The sequence below is a fragment of the Nerophis lumbriciformis genome, linkage group LG14 (genome assembly GCF_033978685.3).
Source record: "Nerophis lumbriciformis linkage group LG14, RoL_Nlum_v2.1, whole genome shotgun sequence".
In the NCBI taxonomy this organism is placed as follows: domain Eukaryota; kingdom Metazoa; phylum Chordata; class Actinopteri; order Syngnathiformes; family Syngnathidae; genus Nerophis; species Nerophis lumbriciformis.
In genome coordinates, this window is record NC_084561.2 from 7,839,269 (window position 1) to 7,856,663 (window position 17,395).

The following is a 17,395-nucleotide window of genomic DNA, read 5'->3' on the forward strand; positions in this document are numbered from 1 at the left end:
GTAAGTAAGTAGTGAAAAAGTATGTTTTAGTGTTGAAGTGCTTGTGCAGTTAGTGAATATTGCAAATGTGCTGAGTGGGCAGCGGGCTGTCAAAGGGTTACACACGTTCCCTTGAGCAATGATTAGATGCACGTCGCCATAGCAATAGTGTGAGAGCACAGGAAGCTTCCTGCCCCGGCACAGTGGGAAAGTAGCAAGAAGAGGAGAAGGATGCTGCGTTTTATCTCATCACCAGTGAAAGGTGGTGGACTCCATGAACTGACCTTGTCTGTCTTCTAGTGTTGCTGGCACCATCAGGTGCTTCCTCCTCAAGCCCTCCTCCTCCTCGTTGTCCCACACACGAGCTGATACTCGCCGGAAGCTTGATGGAGCGACTTGGACGCGCGCTGCTGTGAAGAAGTGTGGAGCGTGTGGGCAACATCACTTACTTACTTCACAATCTGCTGGAGAAAAGAACGCGGACACGACAGTTCCTCAGCTCAGGTGTGTTGGACTTTTTCCACCTGGTCACATGACCTTCTGGAATGACACTTTTCATCTTTACTTTGTAGCTTCTTCAAGATAACACCACTCAAGACCTCATGACAGCTTGAACACAACCAAAGGTATCTTTACATCCATCTATATATACATCTATACATAAATATATATATATACATATATACATAAATATATATATATACATCTATACATAAATATATATATTTATACATCCATCTATACTTACATCTTTACATACATCTATATATCCATCTATACATCCATCTATATATACATCTATACATACATATATATCAGAGGTGTGGACTCGAGTCACATGACTTGGACTCGAGTCAGACTCGAGTCATGAATTTGATGACTTTAGACTCGACTTGACAAAATGTAAAAAGACTTGCAACTCGACTTAGACTTTAACATCAATGACTTGTGACTTCACTTGGACTTGAGCCTTTTGAATTGACATGACTTGACATGACTTGCTACTTTCCCCAAAACCCAAAGATGAAAAAGTTATTCGGGAGCGCTCCGTATTTTTCATTGTGTACTTGTCTATCAGCGTTGCGTGTGTCAGCTGGTGTGGTCTCAGTACAACAGCCAATCAAATTAGATCTACTTTGTTTTCATCACACAGCATTCGTCCAATCAAATTGCAGGACAACCAACGAAGAAGACATGTCCAAACCACATGCCAGTGAACAAAAAATGATACCTAAAATAATTTTGTTTGGGTATAAAAATTACGAGGTGGTCAACACAAAACGGTTTGCAGTATGCAACACATGCGGTTCGAAAATTACTGATGGAGAGGCAACAACTTCCAACTTCGTCCGGCATTTGAAGTTGCACAAAGAACGGTAAGTTTTGAATGTAAGATAACGTTTATTGGCTAAGTAACGTGACTTTTATTTGCTGTGTAGTTAAATCAGTGAGGCTGTAAACTCACTGCTAACGTTATAACGTTATTGCAAACACGACAACAAATCTGTTGCAGTTCACTACCTTATTCATACTTTTTGTTCAGTGATTTTTTTTAAGCAGGGTTACGTTAGTCAATATATCACACGTAACGTTAGACGGCGGTCAGCAGCACCGCGTATTTTAGCCACCTAAAAAAAGACAAAAATAGTAAAATAAAGGTCAGTTAAAATGTATACTATATTATGAATATGTGTACCGTTTTAGCTAGCTTTCTGACATACTGTTGGTTGTTTACCTCAGTGGTCCCCAACCACCGGGCCGCGGCCCGGTACTGGTCCGTGGATCGATTGGTATCGGGCCGCACAACAAATAATTTTTTTTTATTTTTCTTTTTTTAATTAAATCAACATAAAAAACACAAGATACACTTACAAGTAGTGCACCAACCCAAAACAACTCTCTCCCCCCTTTTGTTCTGGGCATTGAACATGAAGACTCTTCCTTCACTGTTCCGAGTGGCCATGAGAGTCTTGGCAGTGCCTGCCTCCAGTGCTCCAGTGGAGCGAGTTTTCAGCCATGGTGGCATCATACTACGCCCCCATCGTGCACAAATGACTGACAGACTCTTGGCTAATTTGGTCTTTTGCAAATGCAATGCAGCATAGGGCCCTGACATATAAAAAGTAAAACTTTTTTGTTATGTTCACGTATATGTCATGTTTTTTCAATGTTAACACTTTTGTACAAATAAGTACATTTGCACTTTATTTTTCAATGTGTTTGTTCTGTAAAGGAATGAGTTAATGTTTAAAATGACTGGTTAATAGTGCTATTATAAAGTGCAATGTCAGCACAATTTTCTTTCCTGCAATTTAAAATGCACTTGTTTTAATAAATAAATACAGCGTTTGAAAAGCATACACAATCTGTGTTAATATATTAGTCTGTGGTTAAAAGGACTTGAAAGGACTCGAAACTCAAAATGCAGGACTTAGGACTTGACTTGAGTCTTTCCAGTCTTGACTTTGGACTTGACTCGGGGCTTGCCTGTCTTGACTCGGGACTTGACTCGGACTTGAGGGCAAAGACTTGAGACTTACTTGTGACTTGCAAAACAATGACTTGGTCCCACCTCTGATATATATATATATACATACATCCATCTATACATCCATCTATATATACATCTATACATACATATATATACATACATCCATTTATACATCCATCTATATACACATCTATACTTACATCTTTACATACATCTATATATACATCTATACATACATTTATACATCCATCTATATATACATCTATACATACATCTTTACATACATCTATACATCTATATATACATCTATACATACATCTTTACATACATCTATATATACAGCTATACTTACATCTTTACATACATGCATACATACATCTATACTGTATATACATATATACACCCTTCTATATATACATCTATACATCCATTTATACATCCATCTATATATACATCTATACTAACATCTGTACATACATCTATACATCCATCTATATATACATCTATACTAACATCTGTACATACATCTATATATACATCTATACATATATCTTTACATACATCTATATATACATCTTTACATCCATCTATATATCCATTTATACATCCATTTACACATCCATCTATATATACATCTATACTTACATCTTTACATCCATCTATATATGCATTATCTTTACATACATCTATATATACATCCATTTAGACACCCATCTATATATACATCTTTACATACATCTATGCATCCATCTATATATACACCTATTCATACATCTATACATCCATTTAGACATCCATCTATACATACATCTTTACATACATCTATATATACATCTATACATCCATCTATATATACATCTATTCATACATCTATATATACATCTATACATACATCCATTTATACATCCATCTATATATACATCTATACATAAATATATATATACATACATCCATCTATATATACATCTCTACATACATCTTTACATCCATCTATACATCTATCTATACATCCATCTATATATACATCTATACATAAATATATATATACATACATACATTTATACATCCATCTATATATACATCTCTACATACATCTTTACATCCATCTATACATCTATCTATACATCTATCTATACATCTATCTATACATCCATTATACATCCATCTATATATACATCTATACTTACATCTTTACATACATCTATATATACATCTATACATACATCTTTACATCATCTATATATACAGCTATACTTACATCTTTACATACATCTATACATCCATCTATACATATATCTATATATACATCTTTACATACATCTTTACATACATCTATATATACATCTATACATCCATTTATACATCCATCTATATATACATCTATACATCCATTTATACATCCATCTATATATACATCTATACATATATCTTTACATACATCTATGTATACATCTTTACATACATCTATATATCCATTTATACATCCATTTACACATCCATCTATATATACATCTATACTTAGATCTTTACATCCATCTATATATGCATTATCTTTACATACATCTATATATACATCTATACATCCATTTGGACACCCATCTATATATACATCTATACATGCATCTTTACATACATCTATATATACATCTATACATCCATTTAGACACCCATCTATATATACATCTATACATGCATCTTTACATACATCTATATATACATCTATACATCCATTTAGACACCCATCTATATATACATCTATACATACATCTATACATCCATCTATATATAAGGGGACCTTTTTAAATGATAGTCAGATCCAGTCTGAAGATGCCTAAGTGATTTTTAAGCTTTGGCCCATAACACATGTTTACTGGTTAGTTTTGAGTGTGAGACATTTGCACAGCAGCCCCCTCATTGGGCTGTAGTTGGTACTGCACTCGCCGCTCTGCTCACACTTTTTCAACCTGTAGAAAAAACTTGGTCCCCATTCCAAATGATGACCTGTGTGTGTGTGTGTGTGTGTGTGTGTGTGTGTGTGTGTGTGTGTGTGTGTGTGTGTGTGTGTGTGTGTGTGTGTGTGTGTGTGTGTGTGTGTGTGTGTGTGTGTAAGAAGGTCAGACCATGTGAGAAGCTTTTTCATGTCCGTCTGCTCATGAGAGCGAACTGTGCAGTATTTATCATCATTGCCTCTCTCTCTCTCTCTCTCACACACACACACACACACACACACACACACTGCACTCGCCACAGCGTCACACAACATAGATGGAATTGTTTTGACATCGACACCAAACCATGAGCGGTGAGTTTGTGACTTTTTCTGCTGTGATGGAACACGACTCATTGGAATATTGTATGTTGTGGAATAAGCGGTAGAAAATGGATGGATGGATGGACATTAATAACGTGTACTTGGTTAAGTAATCTGATGCTACACTGCAAAAAGTCAGTGTTCAAAAACAAGAAAGAAAAAAAATACAAAAATGAGGGGTATTTTATTTGAACTAAGCAAAATTATCTGCCAATAGAACAAGAAAATTCGGCTTGTCAAGACTTTCCGAAACAAGTCAAATTAGCTAACCTCAATGAACCCAAAAATATGTTAAAATAAGTATATTCTCACTAATAACAAGTGCACTTTTCTTGGTAAAAAAAAAATGTGTTGAAAAATATTCTTAAATGAAGTAAATGCTAGTGCCATTATCTTGACATAATGATATTACATTTCTTGAAACCAGCAAACTTATACTAAAAACGAATTTATTGTTCTTAATGGAAAGGCAACCGCTTGTTACTCTCAGGGTCTCCTAGCCGCTCAGGCAAATCATATTGTCTAAAAATGCATTTTTCCATGGATAACATGACATCATCACGCCAAGTGAATTAGTGCACATATATACAGCCCGGCCTCTGACCAAAAAATGTTTAATTGTAATTTTGAGGAATTTATCTGAATGTGCATGAACTATTTCTGTTCAAAATTGTTTGAAATGTTAAATGTTTAAATATTAACTGTCAGTTTACTTTACTGTGCCAACTGTACTACTATATGAGTACCTATTTCCTATTGTTGTTTCTTGCTTGAAATAAGAAATGATTACTTTAAAAAAGCAGTTTTATACTTGTGAGTGTTGATGACACAGCTTTGCAACACTTGATATTCTAGTTTCAAGCATGTTTTACTCAATATAGGTCAGGGGTCGGCAACCTTTACCAGTCAAAGAGCCATTTTGACCAGTTTCACAAATTATAGAAAACAATGGGAGTCGTAAAATTTTTTAGTAATTTTAAATGAAATAACACTGCATACAAAGTTTTTTTTTTTGCTTTGTGCTACTAACCAGGGGTCTCAGACACGCTGCCCACACCTTTATGTGGAATTTTAAAACTGGTGCGGCACGTGGGTTTAATATCGATGGCGCTTGTCAGCGTCATGCGTGGCGTGATGGTATAGCATACAGCACCCACTATAGTCAGCGTGCCTGATCAGCCACACGTTGTCTGGGGCTTCCGCTTGCTCACGTAGGTGACAGCAAGGCATACTTGGTCAACAACCACACAGGTCACACTAACGGTGGCGGTATAAAAAAACAAAAAAACTTTAACACTCTTACTAATAATGCGCCACACTGTGAACCCACACCAAACAAGAATGACAAACACATTTCGGGAGAACATCTGCACCGTAACACAACATAAACACAACAGGACAAATACCCAGAATCCCATGCAGCCCTAACTCTTCCCCGCTACCAAACCCCGCCCACCTCAACCGACGCACAGAGAGGGCGGAGGGGGTGGGGGTGGGGTGGGGGGGGGGGTTGATGTGTGAGGGAGCAGGGTTGGGGTGGGGGCGGGGTTTGGTGGTAGCAGGGGTGTATAATGTAGCCCGGAAGAGTCAGGGCTGCGTGGGATTCTGGGTGTTTGTTCTGTTGTGTTTATGTTGTGTTAAGGTGCAGATGTTCTCCCGAAATGTGTTTGTCATTCTTGTTTGGTTTTGGTTCAAAGTGTGGCACATTATTAGTAAGAGTGTTAAAGTTGTTTTATATGACCACCGTCAGTGTAACCTGTGTGGCTGTTGACCAAGTATGCCTTGCTGTCACCTACGTGTGCATGCAGAAGATGTGTATTGTATAACAAGTGTTGGGCTGGCATGCTGTTAATACAGATTGTGGAGGGCGCCAAATGTTGTACCATCATGGCGTGCCTTTATTATAGCCGTAAGGGTGAAAATTGGTGAATATTAATCCCGGGAGTTTTCTGCGAGAGGCACTGAAATCCGGAAGTCTCACAGGAAAATTGGGGGGTTCAGCAAGTAACATGCTGAACCGCATCAGAGTGATCGGCTCCGGAGCCGCGGGTTGCCGACCCCTGATATAGGTCATCAAATCTCAGCTACAAGCTGTAATATCTTACTGAGATCATTTAGGACCAAAACACTTAAAACAAGTAAAACACTCTAACATAAAATCTGCCTAAAGAGAAGAATTATCTTATCAGACAGAAAATAAGCAAATATCACCCTTATTTGACATATTTCATCTTACTTAGATTTCAGTTTTTGCAGTGTAGAAAGTACGTTGTGATATTAATAACGTGTACTGGGTTAAGTAATGTAAGTATGTTGTGTCCTGGTGTGTTTTGACACGGTGGTCTAAAGAGATCTTCTCTTGAGGTGTGAAATGCTGCACTCCCTCAGCAGCAGCAGCAGCAGCACACAAGTATATCGTTTAAAAGTACAAATCATGTCGTGAACGGCAGTGTCAATTAGTTGAAAGTACCGTATTTTCCGGACTATAAGGCGCACTTAAAATTAGAGATGTCCGATATCCGATATTCTTAATTACCGATTCCGATATCAACCGATACCGATATATACAGTGGTGGAATTAACACATTATTATGCCTAATTTTGTTGTGATGCCCCGCTGGATGCATTAAACAATGTAACAAGGTTTTCCAAAATAAATCAACTCAAGTTATGGAAAAAAAATGCCAACATGGCACTGCCATATTTATTATTGAAGTCACAAAGTGCATTATTCTTTTTAACATGCCTCAAAACAGCAACTTGGAATTTGGGACATGCTCTCCCTGAGGTTGAGGTGGGCGGGGTTGGTGTGCTGCAAGGGGTTCTGGGTATTTGTCCTGTTGTGCTACGGTGCGGATGTTCTCCCGAAATGTGTTTGTCATTCTTGTTTGGTGTGGGTTCACAGTGTGGCGCATATTTGTAACAGTGTTAGAGTTGTTTATACGGCCACCCTCAGTGTGACCTGTATGGCTGTTGACCAAGTATGACTTGCATTGACTTGTGTGTGTGAAAACCCGTAGATATTACGTGACTGGGCCGGCACGCAAAGGCAGTGCCTTTAAGGTTTATTGGCGCTCTGTACTTCTCCCTACGTCCGTTTACACAGCAGCGTTTTAAAAAGTCATACATTTTACTTTTTGAAACCGATACCGATAATTTCCGATATTACATTTTAAAGCATTTATCGGCCGATAAGATCGGACTGCCGATATTATCGGCCGATAAATGCTTTAAAAACCTCATGGCCATAGCACACATAAGCATGTAAGTGCGCCTTATAGTCCGGAAAATGCGGTACTTTTTGAGCACACTCAGCAACACCATGAGAGTAATAATAACCGATAATTTCCGATATTACATTTTAAAGCATTTATCGGCATTTATCGGCCGATAATATCGGACTGCCGATATTATCGGCCGATAAATGCTTTAAAGACCTCATAGCCATAGCACACATAAGCATGTAAGTGCGCCTTATAGTCCGGAAAATGCGGTACTTTTTGAGCACATTCAGCAATACCATGAGAGTAATAATAACCGTGACCATTTTGGTCACAATTACCGCGATAGGAAATGTTCATTTGCGTTATATGACGAGGTTTCCACGAGATGTCGCGAATTTGTCACGTTACAGACACCTCTTGACCCCTGACCAATCACAATGGTGGCCGTCGGCCAAGAGGAGACGAATGCAGATTTTGTGTAGCATTTCAAGAGAATCCCAACATAACTGAAACAGCCTGGGAAATATGTCATTGTCACTGGAAATAAAGAGCACACATCATCAAAGCCATTAAAGAGCGCAATCATATCATCTGCATAGTTGGGACACCCTGCAACAATAAACACTCAGGTATTTGCTTATCTTACTTTAACCTTCTAATCGACAGTACAGGTGAACGACGGGAACACCTTGTGAAAAAGGAACGTTTTCTACGCGCGCTGAAAAGATGCACTCAGGGCTTGTCGAAACGTAGAAGTTGCATTATGCATTCTGGTCAGTAACAATGTTATTATTTGTATCTTTCTAGTAGAACTTTATGAATAACTAGATGAGGCAATTCCTGAAGGAATTGCGTGTGAATGCTCCAATGCTGAAGTTTAACTGAAATCCTGGAATTTTTTTTTTTTTTTTTAGAATTGTTGAAGTAGAGCACACAATTCCTGAACAGGCCGAATATTTTGAAAATGGAGCAGTCTGAATCAGGTGAAAATTGTGGGAGTTGTGGATAATGATAAATGATAAATGGGTTGTACTTGTATAGCGCTTTTCTACCTTCAAGGTACTCAAAGCGCTTTGACACTACTTCCACATTTACCCTTTCACACACACATTCACACACTGATGGAGGGAGCTGCCATGCAAGGCGCTAACCAGCACCCATCAGGAGCAAGGGTGAAGTGTCTTGCTCAGGACACAACAGACATGACAAGGTTGGTACTAGGTGGGGATTGAACCAGGGACCCTCGGGTCGCGCACGGCCATTCTTCCACTGCGCCACGCCGTCCCTTAAAACTTTAAAGAATGTCCCATTGATTTAAATGGGAATTTAAATCAATTTTAAAAAATTGGGAATTTCTGGAAAAGCGGGAATTTTTTTAAAAATTTAAAAAAAAATTTGAATGAGTTGAAATGGTTGGTATTGGAATTTTTCAAATGGGTCGAGAAATGTTGAGTAGTAACATGTTGAATTGAGAAATGGTATTAGGGAATTCCTGGAATTTCAGAGAAACCGAGAATTTTTCCAGTACAAAAAAAAGAACTTAGTTTTCTTGTCCTAATTAAGAGGAATGTTTTGACGGTTGAACGGTTGAAGTGGGTGGAAAAATGTGGGAGGAGTAGTCGCCAGGAAAAAAGGGTGTAAATAGGGCTTTGGAAAACCAAGTATTCTGGAAAATCGAGAATTTTTTTTAACTTAGAAAAAGAGTAGTTTCAATTTCCAGAATGGTGAAATGTGTTGAAGGGGGAATAGTTTGAATAAGTTGAAAAATGTGGAAATGGTGAAAGTTTGAAAAATGGCCAATTCATTTTGAATGGGAAGAGCACACATTTCCTGAACAGGCTGAATATTTTGAAGTTGGAACAGTTTGAATCAGGTGAAAATTATGGGAGTTGTGGAACTTTGAAGAATGTCCCATTGATTTAAATGGCAATTTAAATCAATTTAACAATTTTTTGGGAATTTCTGGAAAAGCGGGAATTTTTTGGAAAATGGTAAAAAACTTTAATGAGTTGAAATAGTTGGTATTGAAATTTTTCAAATGGGTTGAGAAATGTTGAGTAGTAACATGTTGAATTGAGAAATGGTATTAGGGAATTCCTGGAATTTCGGAGAAACCGAGAATTTTTCCAGTACAAAAAAAATAACTTTGTTTTTTTGTCCTAATTAAGAGGAATGTTTTGACGATTGAACGGTTGAAGTGGGTGGAAAAATGTGGGAGGAGTAGTCGCCAGGAAAATAAAGTGTGGAAATAGGGCTTTGGAAAACCAGGAATTCTGGAAAATCGAAAAGTTTCGATTTCCAGAATGGTGAAATGTGTTGAAGGGGGAATAGTTTGAATAGGTTGAAAAATGTGGAAATAGTGAAAGTTTGAAAAATGGCCAATTCATTTTGAATGGGAAAAATGTGCCGAAAAACCTGGAATTCTGGGAAATCTGGGAATTTTTGGGAATTTTTCAAGGGAAAGCCTGCGATTCCCGAATAGGCTGAACAGTTTGAAGTTGGAACGGTTTGAATCGGGTGAGAAATGTGGAAGGTAGAGCGTGCCAAAATCTGGAGAAGAATAATAATAATAAATTGAATAAATAGATGAATTTTGTTTTTTTTGAAAATGGTAAAAAACTTGAATGAGTTGGTATTGGAATTTTTCAAAAGGGTCGAGAAATGTTGAGTAGTAACATGTTGAATTAAGAAATAGTATTACGGAATTCCTGAAATTTCGGGAAAACCGGGAATTTTTCCTGTAAAGAAAACAACTTAACTTTTTGTCCTAATTAAGAGGAATGTTTTGACGGTTGAACGGTTGAAGTGGGTGGAAAAATGTGGGAGGAGTAGTCGCCAGGAAAAAAGGGTGGAAATAGGGCTTTGGAAAACCAGGAATTCTGGAAAATCCTGGAATGTTTCTGAACTTAGAAAAGGAGTAGTTTCAATTTCCAGAATGGTGAAATGTGTTGAAGGGGGAATAGTTTGAATAAGTTGAAAAATGTGGAAATGGCGAAAGTTTGAAAAATGGCCAATTAATTTTGAATGGGAACAATGTGCCGAAAAACCTGGAATTCTGGGAAATCTGGGAATTTTTGGGAATTTGTCAAGGGAAAGCCTGCGATTCCCGAATAGGCTGAACAGTTTGAAGTTGGAACGGTTTGAATCGGGTGAGAAATGTGGAAGGTAGAGCGTGCCAAAATCTGGAGAATAATAATAATAATACATTGAATAGATTAATTTTGGTGTAGATTACGGAATTCCTGGAATTTCGGGAAACCGAGAATTTTTCCAGTAAAAAAAAAAACTACTTCGTTTTTTGTCCTAATTAAGAGGAATGTTTTGACGGTTGAACGGTTGAAGTGGGTGGAAAAATGTGGGAGGAGTAGTCGCCAGAAAAATAGGGTGGAAATAGGGCTTTGGAAAACCAGGTATTCTGGAAAATCCGGGAATTTTTTTTTAACTTAGAAAAAGTTGTTTCAATTTCCAGAATGGTGAAATCTGTTGAAGGGGGAATGGTTTGAATAGGTTGAAAAATGTGGAAATGGTGAAAGTTAGAAAAATGGCCAATTCATTTTGAATGGGAACAATGTGCCGAAAAACCTGGAATTCTGGGAAATCTGGGAATTTTGGGAAATTTGTTAAGGGAAAGCCCGCAATTCCCGAATAGGTTGAACAGTTTGAAGTTGGAACGGTTTGAATCGGGTGAAAAATGTGGAAGGTAGAGCGCGCCAAAATCTGGAGAATAATAATAATAATAAGTTGAATAAATAGATGAATTTTGGTGTAGATGACGGAATTCCTGGAATTTCGGGAAAACCGAGAATTTTTCCAGTAAAAAAAACAACAACTTCGGTTTTGTCCTAATTAAGAGGAATGTTTTGACGGTTGAACGGTTGACGTGGGTGGAAAAATGTGGAAGGAGTAGTCGCCAGCAAAAAAGGGTGGAAATAGGGCTTTGGAAATCCAGGTATTCTGGAAAATCCGGGATTTTTTTTTTAACTTAGAAAAAGTTCTTTCAATTTCCAGAATGGTGGAATGTGTTGAAGGTGGAATGGTTTGAATAGGTTGAAAAATGTGGAAATGGTGAAAGTTTGAAAAACGGCCAATTCATTTTAAATGGGAAAAATGTGCCGGAAATCTGGGAATTTTTGGAATTTGTTAAGGGAAAGCCCACAATTCCCGAATAGGCTGAACAGTTTGAAGTTGGAACGGTTTGAATCAGGTGAAAAATGTGGAAGGTAGAGTGCGCCACAATCTGGAGAATAATAATAATAATAAATTGAATAAATAGATACATTTTGGTGTATAAAACCATGTGTGTGAATGTTTTGGAGCATTCACACAATGATGTGTATACCATCCATCCATCCATTTTCTACCGCTTATTCCCTTTGGGGTCGCGGGGGGCGCTGGAGCCTATCTCAGCTACAATCGGGCGGAAGGCGGGGTACACCCTGGACAAGTCGCCACCTCATCGCAGGATGTGTATACCAATACACAAAAATGATGTTGGATTAGGCACAAGTCGTACCTTTTCCGCACTCTTGAAGAAGGCTTGGAAGCGGATAAGGAGGTGCGGCTGTACTGTAATTTGGTTTGTTTGTAGACATTGTAACCTACTTAGATAAGAAGTGAGCGCCACATGCACGCTGGCTCGTGTCGCTCGACGCCACGCTCCACGGTAAGATTATATTAGATCATCTTTTTCTTGTTGATGAAAGTGTTATCTACTCGCTGGAGAGAGATAGTTGCCATCCAGCCAACGGAGGATACGAACAGTAGAGGTGATTTTCTATTGAATATTGGCTGAGGTTAATAATTATTGTGTTACGCAGACTTGCAGCGGTGGGTTGTGGGTAGGGGGATTAGATCAGTGTTTTTCAACCACTGTGCCGCGGTGAGATACAGTCTGGTGTGCCGTGGGAGATGATCTAATTTGACCTATTTAGGTTAAAAATATTTTTTGCAAACCAGTAGTTATAGTCTGCAAATGATGTGTTGTTGTTGAGTGTCTGTGTTGTCTAGAGCTCGGCAGAGTAACCGTGTAATACTCTTCCATATCAGTAGGTGGCAGCCGGTAGCTAATTGCTTTGTAGATGTCAAAAACAGTGGGAGGCAGTGTGCAGGTAAAAAGGTGTCTAATGCTTAATCCAAAAATAAACAAAAGGCGAGTGCCCCTAAGAAAAGGCATTGAAGCTTAGGAAAGGCTATGCAGAACGAAACTAAAACTGAACTGGCGACAAAGTAAACAAAAACAGAATGCTGGACGACAGCAAAGACTTACTGTGGAGCATCTAAACATGACATGACAATCAACAATGTCCCCACAAGGAAGGATAAAAACAACTGAAATATTCTTGATTGCTAAAACAAAGCAGGTACGGGAAATGTCGCTCAAAGGAAGACATGAAACTGCTACAGGAAAATACCAAAAAAAGAGAAAAAGCCACCAAAATAGGAGCGCAAGATAAGAACTAAAACACTACATACAGGAAAACAGCAAAAAAAAACTCCAAATAAGTCAGGGTGTGATGTGACAGGTGGTGACAGTACACCTACATTGAGACAAGAGCTATAGTGATGCATGCTTGGTTATGCTTTAAAGTCATATCCAACAATTGTGACAACGACTTTTTACTGTAAACTGAGTTTCGTTTTTTAATGATTTCTGCTGGTGGTGTGCCTCTGCATTTTTTCAACGCAAAAAATGTGCCTTGGCTCAAAAAAGGTTGAAAAACACTGGATTAGATGGGATACTCTCCGTACCGCTCCCAACATATTAGTAATAATTTTTGGATACTCTCCGTACCTCTCCCAAAAATATTACTAATAATTTTTGGATACTCTCTGTACCTCTTCCAAAATATTAGTAATAATTTTTGGATACTCTCCGTACCTCTTCCAAAATATTAGTAATAATTTTTGGATACTCTCCGTACCTCTCCCAAAATATTAGTAATCATTTTTGGATACTCTCCGTACCTCTCCCAAAATATTAGTAATAATTTTTGGATACTCTCTGTACCTCTCCCAAATTATTAGTAATATTTTTTTGGATACTCTCCGTACCTCTTCCAAAATATTAGTAATAATTTTTGGATACTCTCCGTACTTCTCCCAAATTATTAGAAACAATTTTTGGATACTCTCCGTTCCTTTCCCAAAATATTAGTAATAATTTTTAGATACTCTCCTTACCTCTTCCAAAATATTAGTAATAATTTTTGGATACTCTCCGTACTTCTCCCAAATTATTAGAAACAATTTTTGGATACTCTCCGTACCTTTCCCAAAATATTAGTAATAATTTTTGGATACTCTCCTTACCTCTTCCAAAATATTAGTAATAATTTTTGGATACTCTCCGTACCTCTCCCAAAATATTAGTAATCATTTTTGGATACTCTCTGTACCTTTCCCAAAATATTAGTAATATTTTTTGTATACTCTCCGTACCTTTCCCAAAATATTAGTAATACGTTTTGGATACTCTCCGTATCTCTCCCAAAATATTAGTAATCATTTTTGGATGCTCTCCGTACCTCTCCCAAAATATTAGCAATCATTTTTGGATACTCTCCGTACCTCTCCCAAAATATTAGTAATATTTTTTGGATACTCTCCGTACCTCTCCCAACATATTATTAATAATTTTTGGATACTCTCCCCAAAATATTAGTAATATTTTTTGGATACTCTCCGCACCTCTCCCAAAATATTAGTAAACATTTTTGGATACTCTCCGCACCTCTCCCAACATATTACAATCAGTTGTCAGTATGATACAATGCAAACTCCAACCACATTAACACAATTTTCAACCTCATTAGATTGTTTGGGTGTACCTAATGAAGTGTCCCTCCAGTCCCAGTTTCCCAGGAGACCTCCCTTCTGGACCAGGTTCTGGAGCTGATTATGAACGAGAAGCCCCCGTCCACCAGTGCCAGTCTCTTCCTGAACGAGGAGGCGGACAAACCCCCGGCGAGCGAGCGAGGACCCCTGCGGAGGAGAGTGTGCGCCGCCATGGAGAGGAGAGCCGGCGGCATGAAGGCGAGGCTGAACGTCATCAACAAGGAGAGCGTCAAAGGTTTCCTCAAAAGAAACCTCTTTGTTTTGGTGACGGTCGCTGCTGTGTTTCTGGGTCAGTCTCCCTCGTCCGTTTGGAGTTTTTCCAATGATTCATAACTTTTTTTTCCCATGCACGTCGCTTTATGCAGGCATTATTGTGGGCTTCGCTCTGCGCTCCCGCAACTTGACCCTGAGAGAGATCAAGTACTTTGCCTTTCCTGGGGAGATGCTGATGAGGATGCTTCAGATGATAGTGATGCCTCTCATCGTCTCCAGTCTGGTCACAGGTGCGCTTTGAACACGCTTTGATCACGCTTAGAACATACAAAGCCTGAGACGCCTCGGGGTCAGTCCACAGTCAGTGGGGAACATTAGAAAGTGTCTCCGAAGCTGACATTTTTGCTGATTATTGATTTTGTGTGTCTCTCAGTGTGGCGCTTACCTCTGGTGTACCTCAAGGATCTATTCTTGGACCAGTACTTTTTTTCGCCACACAGCAGAGTGCTGATTGTAACGTAACAACGGTCATTTTGCACTAGAGATGTCCGATAATGGCTTTTTTGCCGATATCCGATATTCCGATATTTTCCAACTCTTAATTATCGATTCCGATATCAACTGATACCGATATATACAATCGTGGAAATAACACATTATTATGCCTCCCCAACCCCGCCCGTCTCAACCGACGCACAGAGGGGGGCGGTTTGGTGGTAGCGGGGGTGTATATTGCAGCCCGGAAGAGTTAGGGCTGCATGGGATTCTGGGTATTTGTTTTGTTGTGTTTATGTTGTGTTACGGTGCGGATGTTCTCCCGAAATGTGTTTGTTATTTTTGTTTGGTGTGGATTCACAGTGTGGCGCATATTTCTAACAGTGTTAAAGTTATTTATACGGGCACCGTCAGTGTAACCCAGGGGTCGGCAACCGGCGGCTCTCATGCGGCTCTTTAGCGCCGCCCTAGTGGCTCTCTGGAGCTTTTTCAAAAATGTATGAAAAATAGAAAAACATGAGGGGAAAAAAAAACATTTTTTGTGTTAATATGGTTTCTGTAGAAGGACAAACATGACACAAACCTCCCTAATTGTTATAAAGCACACTGTTTATGTTAAACATGCTTCACTGATTCGAGTATTTGGTGAGCGCCGTTTTGTCCTACTAATTTTGGCGGTCCTTGAACTTTCTCCGACTTTCTAGGACGTGTTTTATGCCACTTCTTTTTCTGTCTCATTTTGTCCACCAAACTTTTAACGTTGTGCGTGAATGCACAAAGGTGAGTTTTGTTGATGTTATTGACTTGTGTGGAGTGCTAATCAGACATATTTGGTCACTGCATGACTGCAAGCTAATCGATGCTAACATGCTATTTAGGCTAGCTATATGTACATATTGCATCATTATGCCTCATTTGTAGCTATATTTGAGTTCATTTAGTTTCCTTTAAGTCCTCTTAATTCAATTTATATCTCATGACACGCTATCTGTATGTAATATGGCTTTTAATTTTTTGAGGCTCCTGACAGATTTGTTTTTGTATTTTTGGTCCAATATGGCTCTTTCAACATTTTGGGTTGCTGACCCCTGGTGTAGCCTGTATCGCTGTTGGCCAAGTATGCATTGCATTTACGTGTGTGTGCGTGCTGAAGTGGCACATATTTTGTGATTGGGCCAGCACGTTGTTGGAATGGATGAAAAGCAGACGTGGAGGCCGGTAAACGCAGTGCCTTTAAAGCACGCCCCCAAGACTGTGGCCGAGATATAATGACTGATGAACAACTTTGTTCGATAATGAAGGTTGCCTCAGCTCAAAGCCTGAGCCCCGACATTAATGAACTAGCATCCAAGAAAAGATGGCAGGTATCTGGCTTGGGCACATCAGATTAGATCAGTTTGTTGCAAACTGAGCAGTTTAAAGTCCTGAATGGTTGGTTCATTCATTGTTATTTTATTTTCTAATTTATTAGCCTGTGGAAAAAGTTAATGTTGATATTTACCTCAGAAGGCTGCAAATAGAAAAGAGGCATAACATTTTTATTTAAATTGTATTTGATATGCCATTGATATTTTTTAATTATTATTATTATTATTTGAAACTCGATTTTGCATGTCACTATAAAGTTATACAAGCCTTGCTTGTTCAATATTCAATGCAAAACTTGTTTGGGTCCCTCTTAAAAGGTTAATTTGTTCAACCTTGGCCCGCGGCTTTGTTCAGTTTTAAATTTTGGCCCACTCTGTATTTGAGTTTGACACCCCTGCATTAAACAATGTAACAAGGTTTTCCAAAATAAATCAACTCAAGTTATGGGAAAAAAATGCCAACATGGCACTGCCATATTTA

General features: G+C 38.5%; 1 protein-coding gene across 3 annotated transcripts in view; it reads left to right on the forward strand.

The window, feature by feature from the left end:
- The first annotated feature begins 319 nt into the window (after window positions 1–319).
- The window catches only part of slc1a6 (solute carrier family 1 member 6), a 33,923-nt gene continuing 16,847 nt past the window's right edge, over window positions 320–17,395 (forward strand). The window contains exons 1-4 of one of the 3 annotated variants that reach the window (XM_061976116.2): window positions 320–483; window positions 552–605; window positions 14,853–15,128; window positions 15,205–15,342. In XM_061976116.2, the coding sequence (XP_061832100.2) occupies window positions 14,903–15,128; window positions 15,205–15,342 (364 nt within the window). In that variant the 5' untranslated portion in view covers window positions 320–483; window positions 552–605; window positions 14,853–14,902. Of the gene's footprint in view, window positions 484–551; window positions 606–8,350; window positions 8,779–14,841; window positions 15,129–15,204; window positions 15,343–17,395 lie in introns of those variants that run through there. The other 2 variants (XM_061976117.2, XM_061976115.2) reach the window with 2 other exon arrangements.